Source organism: Vanacampus margaritifer, chromosome 11 (assembly GCF_051991255.1).
Source record: "Vanacampus margaritifer isolate UIUO_Vmar chromosome 11, RoL_Vmar_1.0, whole genome shotgun sequence".
Classification (NCBI taxonomy): domain Eukaryota; kingdom Metazoa; phylum Chordata; class Actinopteri; order Syngnathiformes; family Syngnathidae; genus Vanacampus; species Vanacampus margaritifer.
This window is the reverse complement of record NC_135442.1, coordinates 9,235,186-9,245,644: the sequence shown is the minus strand read 5'-3', so window position 1 is coordinate 9,245,644 and position 10,459 is coordinate 9,235,186. Positions and strand designations below refer to the sequence as shown.

At 39.3% G+C, this 10,459-nt stretch overlaps 1 protein-coding gene across 1 annotated transcript; it reads right to left on the bottom strand.

Annotated features, from left to right (window-relative positions):
• Positions 1–2,639: 2,639 nt before the first annotated feature.
• Positions 2,640–10,347, bottom strand: gtf2e1 (general transcription factor IIE, polypeptide 1, alpha). Its single transcript, XM_077581037.1, has 6 exons — positions 10,176–10,347; positions 9,384–9,679; positions 9,119–9,276; positions 5,969–6,164; positions 5,656–5,894; positions 2,640–3,324 (listed from the first exon to the last, which is right to left on the bottom strand). The coding sequence occupies exons 2-6, from the start codon at positions 9,671–9,673 to the stop codon at positions 2,855–2,857; spliced, it is 1,353 nt and encodes a 450-aa protein (XP_077437163.1). The 5' UTR covers positions 9,674–9,679; positions 10,176–10,347; the 3' UTR covers positions 2,640–2,854.
• Positions 10,348–10,459: the final 112 nt, after the last annotated feature.

Sequence of the window (10,459 nt, the reverse complement as noted above, 5' to 3'; positions counted from 1 at the left end):
AGGCATGAAAATAGGTGAGCGCTCTTGCCTGTTCCCCATGGGGGGAGAAATGATCAGAAGTCTGAGAAGGTCATGGCATTGGTCTTTTTGTCAATAGTCCGCTCAAATCAAGTCTCCGGAGGGAGTGAGAGTGCTGGAAGAACAGCGGCGACACGATGACAAACAAAAGCATGTGAGGGTTGTTACGTCATCAGAGGTAATTGATAACAGGGATTTAAGGTAATATTTCATAGGTTTCACAATGCACTGTAATCACAGCTTTGTCATTACTTTCCAGCACGCCTTTATAAAAAAAAAAAAAAAAAAAAAAAAAGATTTTCAGTTTACACATCATTTAACATCGATGTCAATAATTCCAATCGTATCCACGAGTAATGGGGAGCATACCACAAATTAAAGCTTCAAAATCAGTAATCAGAGTTAATTTATGGTCGAGTGTCTACTCCAAAATAATTAGGCGTCTGATATGGAGGAAATTAATCAGTACGATTTCTCAGGGCGGCATTCGATATCTGGCCAAAGAGAAAATCGGCAGTGCTGTCATTAGACATCCAAAATGTCATTTTTTTTTTTTTACATCTACGTAAAAATTTCAATGCCCCTGAATATTCAATTTGATGCAGTCTGGAAAGGTGAAATTGCGCCGTTGATGATAGAAGACACGGTTACAAAAATGCAAACACACCTTCCGAAGAGGATGCAGGTGGATGGATTAAATCTTTAAAGAGCTCTCAGAATGCTAAAAGGGTCGTCGGGGAAAGCAACTAGCGAGGCAGACACACGATCCGGCTCGATCATTAAGCGCTTCATCTTCAGGCTTTATTGGATGAAGAGTGACAGCGACACCCCCGATCAATCAATCCTTATGTAATCTTCTCGGGTCAACCCTGCGGAGCGTTCATCATTTTCCCAACCCGCCGCAAAACAAACACATGCCACCCTCCGTCCTCTGGATGTCAACGTTAATCCACTCCATGATTGTCACAAACATAATTAAGATAAACCAAAAATAAATATAGACCACCGTAATCCATCATCACCTTAACGGAGCACACGGCCTTTTTCGGTTTTACACCTGCGTTACGCTTTCCTTGTTGAATCGCGTTCACTTTGTAAACCCCCCCGCACATTTTTTTTCCTCTCTCGTGCTCGCCTCGCCAGATCAATGGCACAGCGTGGGATTGGGTTTTTAATTGCACCGTCCCTGAAGGGCGGGGGTTGTTTTAATGAGGCCGAATCCCGTTTTCTTCCTGACCTTTGAGGCTCTGCCCTACAGGTGTCCATCCTCTGATTTAAAAAGGATATATGGGATAGGAGGGCTTCCCCCTCTGGAGGTGCCCCCCCGACCTCAGCAAGTTCCTCTGCAGAGCTTGACATTTGAACCCGGATAAGGCAAAGAAGTGGAAATTCGCATTTTAATTAGGATAAGGTTTAAAATGAAGGTTTCCAAATCGGGTTTAAAAGGCTACAGTTTCAATGATGGATTAGAGTAGGCATAAAAAGCAGGATTAGGGTTTTAAATAAAGTTTTAGGAGCAGGATTAGGGTTTCAAAGTATGGTTTAGAAAGCAGGGTTTAGGTTGAGTATGGTGGTGAATGTCAGGTTTGGTTGAGACGATGGTTGTGAATTTGAAAAGCCTACATTAAAACTCTAACCCGACATCATTGCCCTAAATTTTGAAACTCTATTTGAAACGAGGAAATCCTACTTTGAAGCCCTAACCCTAATTTTAAACCATACTTTGAAACTCTAATCCTACTTCCAAACCCTAACCCGACATTGATACCTGATTTTGAAAATGTAGCCCTACTAACTCTTTGACTGCCAAAAACGTTAAATAACGTTTAGTAAAATCCTATGGAGGAGTGCCAAAGACGTTAAAAGACGTTTGTTTCAAAACAGAGGTGAAACTAACCATTTTCTATTGTTGATTACTGAAAAACGGAATAAGGTAGAAACAAACTTTTTTTTCTGATGAAAGATGAGAGTCCAATCTTTCATTTGGTAGTATGTGTGTTTCCATAGTCCAAACACATAATTTTCTGTGGACCTTGAAAGATCAGTCAAAATGCTTAAATTGGCTGGCACTGGCGTTTCTGAAAACGTCTGGCAGTCAAAGAGCTAAGAAATCCTATTTAGAAGCCCTAACCCCTCAACCCAGTCCCAATTTTTAATAAACCCATTGCTGCCCTGACCCTAATCCTATCCCAACACCTCCAAAGATAAAAAGTATGAAAGAATTGGAGATGTTGATGACCTTGAGGACATTTAAGAATCTATTTTAGCAGTGCCCTTTTTTGCAACATCCCTGCAAAAGCCCACAACTTTTGAGTCCGACTACATTGACTGTTGACATTTACACATGCTGGGACTGGCAAAATGAAAAAGCGCGTTGAAATAAGCGCAGACTTGGTTGGCTCAAAGTCAAATCAAGCCTTGTACAATTTGAAATGTTTTACAAGAAAAAGAGCACAGGTTGAATAAAGGGTAAAAAAAAAATGTATTTCAGACTGAAATGTCACAACACATTTTCTCTTCTTATTGAGATAGTTTCACTCTTCATAGATCCACCATACATAGCATTGATGACAGTTTTATTTGTGTTAAAGAAAACGACTGTATTAATCCCCCCCCCCCGACCCCCCAATTTTTTTTTTATCAACAGCTGTTTAAACTAACAGCTAAAGAAAACCCATTGGCACAAAATGGAGATAGCTAGCTTGCACGATTTTAGAACTTGGGAATGAACACTGTACACAGAGTGACCTGTGAGGCAACACTGACAAAGCATGTGTGTCCACTTTGACCTTAATATTGAGTGGAATTACTTGGTAGGCAGCATTTTGCTAAGAATTCAAAAATACATGTCCTGGAAGAGTTTCTGCCCCATTTCAATGTAGGCTTCCTTCTCCTGTGCGGACATCTGCTCTACCAGCTCCGGCCTCTGGCTCACTTCTCCATAAGAGAATGGCCGGCCTCCCACCATCACGGTTGGCTCATCTCCCACCTCCTCAAAGTCATCGTCATCCTCCTCTTCCTCCTCCGCAAGCCGCCGAGGAGCGGCAGCGGCGGCGGCGGCTACGTGAGGGGGAGGAGCGGAGGGCGCCTCTTCGTCCGATTCGCTGGTGTCGCTCTCCGAGTCGCTGGCGTTGGCCGAGGCGGACGCCAGGCCCCTGGCGGCGGCGTTAGCCCCGCCTCCGCCGGGCCCTGCCACGGCTCGCTTCTCGTGGATGAGCAGGGCCCGCATCACCTCCTCGTTTTCATCGGACTGGCCGGCTCCGGGATGACCTGCGCCATCCTGGATCCCGGTTGCAAGGTCTCCCCCTGTAAGAGAAAATTATTATTATTATTATTATTTTTAACCCCTTGGCGTTATTGTGACCATCTTTGGGCTTTTTGTTGGTTCTGACCAAGCCATTTCAAAATAAAATACTGCCCACGGGTTTTAAAGAAAAAAAAGAGAGCAATGATGATGACATGTCAAATCGGTAAAATTACCGAATGAACAATACTGAGCTTTCCAGAAAAAAAAAATATATATAATAAAAATAATAATAATAAAAATTTAAAAAAAAACATTTTTTTTAAAGAAAATTATTTTTAAAATATGCCATAGCTATTCATTTCTTAAAGTAATTGTAATACTTAAAGAAAAAAAAGAGAGCAATGATGATGACATGTCAAATTGTTAAATTACCGAATGAACAATACTTTCCAGAAAAAAAATAATAATAAAAAAATAATAATAATAAAAATAAATAAATAAAAAAATTAAAAAAAAGAAAATTATTTTTAAAATACGCCATAGCTATTCATTTCTTAAAAGTAATCTGAAACTAAAATACTCACTGAAATTAATAGTTAAAGCTGGCTCATTTAGAAGATTAACCAAGCCTATGAATATTTCAAATCAAGCAATTATGATTCAATTTAAAAGAAATCTGCCCTTGCTTGATTGCTGCACGCCCTTGCCTGTTGAACGTCAATAGCTAGAATAGCTCAAGTGAAGGGCACTGACGGAAAGAGATAACATGCTTGGACCACAGATATGCTTCCATGGCAACCAAACAAGAAACAAGAATTTTTAGGTGATTGTGGAAATGTCAGAGGGGCAGAGCGGATTCGGTTTAAGGTTCGATCGTGAGAGATGAGTAATACGAATACACTGTACAGAGTTAGGGACCCGGCACAGCCGCAAAAAAATGAAAATCCATTAAAAAGGTTAATAACTGTCCATTGATGTCACAAAGCACTACTTTTAGAAGACGGCCTGTCTAATCGAAGCTTCCCACTTCAACATGATTCCCTCCATACCACAAGATGGCGCCAAAGCAAGACTTTTATATTTGAAAGGCACAAAAAAATAGCTAACGTGAAAAATCAGCTAATATCATTTTGTAGATCACAAATATGCAGGGTAGAGTCACCAACATGAGGAGCCAATATCATTCATTGCTATTGAAATCATAATAACTGGAGCCCAACCAATATGTTTTCGTTTTTATCCTATGCCATAGGGCTGCTCGATTATGAAGAAAATCACGATTAATTTGGTAATAATTGAAATCACGATTGGGACAATCATTTGTTTGTTTTTTTAGTACAAAACAAGAAAAAATGTTTAACATGTAAAAAACAAAGACAAATAAACTTCTTTGAAACACTATAATTATGCAAGTTGCTTTTGGACCACACAAAATGGATTAGTCATTTAAAACTCAAAATTAGTATGAATAATCTTTTTTTTTTTATTATGACGATTTTGTAATTGTGTAGTGTAATAATTGACATTTCAATTTAAAGGGACAGCAACGTGAAAAATCAACTTTTTGGAGCTTTTAGCTAGTGATGGGAAAATGAAGCTTCATGAAGCACTTGCGATATTTTTTACTCCTCTAGATGGTGCTCTTGGTTTAGAGATGAAGGCTAGCGCAATGATTATTGATCACATTTGCAATGCATCTTGAATCCAAGAGTGCCATCTAGAGGAGTCAAAAAATATCACAAGTGCTTCATGAAGCTTCATTTGTCCATCACTACTATTAGCCATGTTAAAATGCTAATTCCTCACCAAAAACATCAGCAAAGTTTTCAAACGCAAAGCCCCAACGGCAGACTGCAGCCGACTCTCCGGGGGCGCGGCAAGCGCACGGGGAGAGGCGGGGTTTTACTGAACCGGGTGTTTTACTTCCCCAGCCAGCATAACACCTAATATTTCATTAAAAATGACATCGCCATGGTGTCAAAGGTCAGATTTCATCATAATTATGACTATAGTTAACTGTGGAAAGGCTTAAAATACCGTGGCGTAATCCCTTTAATTTGGATTAACTATGCTGATTTTGATATTTGGCAAAATAAAATTTTGATGGCCGATTAATTTAAAATCTTATATTTTGTCAAGGGATGTTTAAAAACTGTGATCATTGTCTTATGTTGTAACGTGTTAATATGTAAAATAAATAAATACATTTTAAAAGGTCAAAAATGTGCAGATTTTTGGCTATTTTAAAATAGCTAATATCGGGCGATTTAATGGGTTGACTTATCCAAATATTAAAGGTAATTTGACCAAATGTTATTTCAGAATATGGTTTAAAAATATATATATATTTTTTAATCTCTGATTGACGAATGAGGAAAAAGCACACTTACGGTTCTTTATCATCTCCGTCTCATTGTAGGCACCCTTCACTGTGCTCTGGGTCAACCAGACGGGCCTGTCCTTGGATGCGGCGCCCTCACTCGCTTGCTTTTGTTGCTCATCCCGATCCTCCATATTGATGACAACATTCTGGGTGTAAAGGTCAGCATAAGTTGAGCCCTTGTTGGACCAGGCTTCCCGGTGCGGCCCGCTTGCAGCGTTTGCAGCCGCCGCTGCATTGCGCTCCCGGCTGGAAAACAGATCCCGGGTTATTGTTTTTTTTTTTTTTTTGCTGAGTTGAAGTCAAACCTGGCAGAAACTGACCTCTGCTTTAGGGCGGGGATCTCCGTGGGCTCGGGTTCCAGCAAGTCGTGAGACAAGTTGACGTCCTCGGTCTCGCGTAGCAGCACATATATGGGCTCGATCTGTTCATTAAATCGCGCCACCAGTGTCCTGGCATCGGGGCACACGGACTCATCTTCTTCGACCTCCGTCTGACAGAATGTGCAACGGAATGTACCTGTGTGAAAGAGGGCCGTCCGGATAAATAGCGACTGTTGACTATAAACCCCTAAAAAGTACATTTCTATATGGTATGTAATTAGTGATGGGACGAACAGCACTGTGCCGAGTGCGCAAGTGTGAAACCCCGTATCGGCGCGTATCGCTTTAATAAAAAAATCACGTGACCGATACAGGAAGTGTGTCGTTTGGATGTGCCGCGCCAAATTGTATTTATCGGTAGACAAACTGTATCAACATGTTGCGTTTTTGTTGGATGGAGATTAAACTGTTTGCTGTTGCTGTAAATTGACCTGTACCTGTGCCTGTTGAATTTTTGTTTGCTTCCACTCATGGATCCTTCTAGAAAATTTTCACAAGTCTGGAATCATTTTGATCTTTTGACGCCACATAAGGTAAATCTTTCCCCACTTTGGGCATTGTTTACTGTTATTTTTTTAAATTAAATGTGTCTACTCGCCTTGGAGCAATCACACTTCAAAAACTTTTGTTTCTCAATAAAAATGTATGACAGAATCTGTTTTTAGTGCGTTATTAAATATGGTTTAAAACTTTTAACAAAATCCCATACAGAAGTTAAACATTTTAACTTTTATTATATTACATACAAATTTGCTATATTTTACAAGCCAACTCATATGAGCATCTAATAAACAACTTAACTCAGCAAGCAAATGGACCAACTGAAATTATACAAAGATGAGATCATATTTTAAGTAAAAGACTAGCAAGTGAATAAATAAAATGTATTAAATTTATTTTATAAATATAAATTCATAAGCTAATATTAAGGTTTACAGCATGCACGTTTTACCACCTTACTTTCATTTTGTTTATCTGCAATGATTTTAGATGTACAGCAGAGATCACTATTGAGTGACCAACACAGTGTCAATACAGTTTGTGTAATGTGTCAATACACTCCTTGAGGTATCATCATCTCATCACTATATGTAATGTTCCATTTTTGACTCCGATACTGAATACAGATACTTACCAATACTTACGTAACAGTACTTAAAAAAAAAGTAGAACTAGACAAAGTGCAGTCTGCTGATTGGAATGGAATAAACACAAGCCGTGCCTCCTCTCAAAGCATTTGTTTGTGTAATTAACCACATGCCAAGATGAACTGCTAGATGCCCTCCGTTGCTGTGCTTATGCCGCTGTCCTCTTGTTAAATTAAGACGGCGAGTTACACTGTGTTGCACACTGCTGTGGAGCGCACACATTTCAAATCCATTTGAATAACATTCCGCTTTCATGACACCGCAGACGGTTTCCCCTCAAAAAGGTAAGCGTTATCGTTTTATTCCACTGTGCATCTCTTTTCCTCAAGGGGGGGTGGGGGGGTGATATGACGGCTGAGGGGTTTGGGACCTTGTGTACACATCCTCTGCTTCCTGTAAGAGGCCATCTGCTTCCCTCGCTGGTTTCACTGTCAATAATGGGAACTGTTCCAGCGTTAGCACAAACCCAGAGTCTACTTTGAGTGTTGCTGTTTGCGTAAAACACACCCGCAAAAGCCATCCCGACCGCAATTCCATTGCAAGCGTTTGACCTCAACTAATGTCTGACTTTCAGTCAGTGAAAAGGAGACTTAAACCAGAAATGTGATACAATAAATGTATCATTCAAAGAAGCAATATATTTATACCTTTCTATCAATGTTGTCTTGCTTTACATCAACCAATGAATACACTAGGGGTGTTGGAAAAAAATCGATTCGGCAATATATCGCGATATTATGGCGCACGATTCTCGCATCGATTCAATATGCGGCCGAATCGATTTTTAAACATCCATTTTTTATGGGAATATTCAACAAAACGTCTTACTTTAGGGTCAGGATGCACACATTAAGCATGGAAGAATGTTATATTAATGGAACATTAAGCCATAATATTTTATTTCAGTGCTGTTCGAACATGAAACAGACTGCAACCTGTTTGTTAAATGCAGTGGCTCAGTTATAAGCCTGAATTTTCAGATAAATAAATACATTTTCATACAAATCTTACAGTGTACATGTACAAGTTTACTGATTAGTATTTTCTAAATTTGAGTAAAAAAAATTAAAAAAATAAATCGCAAATATCAATTTATAGATTTGTATCGGGATTAATCGGCATCGAATCGAATCATGACCTATGAATCGTGATACGAATCGAAAGGTACTAGGCAATTCACACCCCTAGAATACACCTACAATAAAGTAGCTTAAAATATGCAATATTATCAAGTTATGGTTTCTGTTCTCATAGACACAGCTGTAGTGACACCACAGGTGAGTGAGTCACTGTAATTGAAGACAGACGGGTGTCACATTATCACACCAGTCCAGGCACAATGACAAGTTTAAATTATGAAATTCTACTTGGGGTACAGAGCACCTGGAATTTCGACTTACTAATAAACAAAACTTACATTTTTCATATTTTTCCCAAAAAGGATGCGATGCAAAATGAACATCATGCTAGAGAACTTGAAATAAGCAGTTGCTACCTTAGGAGGGCCTCCACTGGCCAAAAAAAAGAATGCACCGCTGCATTATCCACACAGTAAAATGCAATGTATATAGAAAATGAATTGTGGCCATGAAAGTAAATTATATTACTTTGACTGTGTGTGTCAGTTAAAGAAGTGTAGTTGAAAATATGCCCAACCTAAAGAAGATGCACCAGATAATCAAATCGGGGTACAAAAATCACACATTTTGATGACATTTCGTGCATGGTCTGTTTCAGGCAATGTGAAAACTGGTGCTGGAGAAAACTATATAAATATAGCCACACCATAAATAGCCTTTTGTGGAAAGGAAACATAATTACAAATCTGAACACCGATTGTTACAATAAAATAAATCATTCTTTGTGGAAATTAGTTATGTAGCTTTTTTGTGTAACATACCAAAAAAAAAGACCCACTTGAGGGAAATAAATGATAGTTTACCTGTCATGGGGTCAAACAGTTGATTGGCTTCAAGATCAGTGAAAGTGGAGAAGCAGCAGGGACATCGGAATGAGGCTCGGTTGGTGGAGTCGCGTTCATCCGTCTCTATACGCCGTCTCATGTGATCCAGTTTGTACTTGACCACGTTCACAAGAACCCTGATCATACATATAAAATACAACATACAAAATAAAAGTCTGAATGGCTTTTTCAGGAAGTAGAATCACAACTCCACTCCAATGTACAACATGTAGCGACGTATCACCTGTAATTGATGAAATAGTAGTTGTGTCGGGTCGTCTTGCCATCCGGAGCGGTCTCCACTCTCATCCGACACTTGACAAACTTGTCAGCTTTCAGTGTGTTGAGTACGGAGCGCAGTTGTTTCCGGTCAAATTTGAGCAGCTCCAACATGTCCTCCTCGCGGACGCACGGGTTGCGGATGAGCACATCTAGGGCCAAGGCGTGTTCCACCCCGTAGAAACCCCTCACCACCATCTTGGCGAGACGCTTCAATGCAGCGGGAACCTCAGTCAAGAGTTCTGGTTCTATCATCTTGTGCTGTGGGGACAAATGATTGGGGACAGAGATTATATTTTTATTCTAAATTTGTTATGTACATACCAATGCCATGTGGTGTTGTTGGGTTTTTTCTTTTTAAAGAAGAAAAGCCCTAGTAACACCTTGCAACATATCCTTGCGTGTCATTGATAGAATTGATCTACAATACACGATCTGTATTGTCCACTATGAGGAGCATTTAATTTGATCGTATTGGCTTCAAATTAATGCAACACAGTCCAGGGTGATTAATCATCTTTTTTTATTAGTTATTTAAATAAATAAATAAAAAAGGCTATATATATATATATATATATATATATATATATATATATATATATATATATATATATATATAACCCTGCAAATCTTTTACATAGCCACATTATTTAGGTAGCTTACACTCAAACGTCAAGGGAAATTAAACGATGTTAAAAGATAGCACCTAAGTGGGAAGCACTGCTGATTTTGTTCTCTCTCAAAGTGTTCAATTTACCTGCTTCTCCGTTATATTCTGAAGGGACAAAAAAATCTGTCCTCCGCCTTCCTCCTCACTTCATAGAAAACACATCTTCTGAATAAAACATACATTAAGTTTTTCAGGTTTGTCACCGGCGAAGTATGCTAGCATGCTCCCGTTCCTAATTTGAGCAGCTACTCCGGAAAGAGACCGCAAGGCCGGAAGAAAACGATTTTTACAAATTCCAATTGGCTGATGTGAGTGTGTTAAGCCAATGAGAAGGTATAATGTTGAGACGTAAGGTTCGTAAATGACCAATG

Bases quoted from the DNA above. Each gene is read 5' to 3' on its own strand.
- gtf2e1 (XM_077581037.1), bottom strand. From the start codon at position 9,673: ATGATAGAACCAGAACTCTTGACTGAGGTTCCCGCTGCATTGAAGCGT. The intron at 6,165-9,118 runs GTAAACTATCAT...TCTTTCACACAG, and splicing joins ACTGTTTGACCCCATGACAG to GTACATTCCGTTGCACATTC. The intron at 5,895-5,968 runs GTCAGTTTCTGC...TCTGTTTTCCAG, and splicing joins ATCCCCGCCCTAAAGCAGAG to CCGGGAGCGCAATGCAGCGG.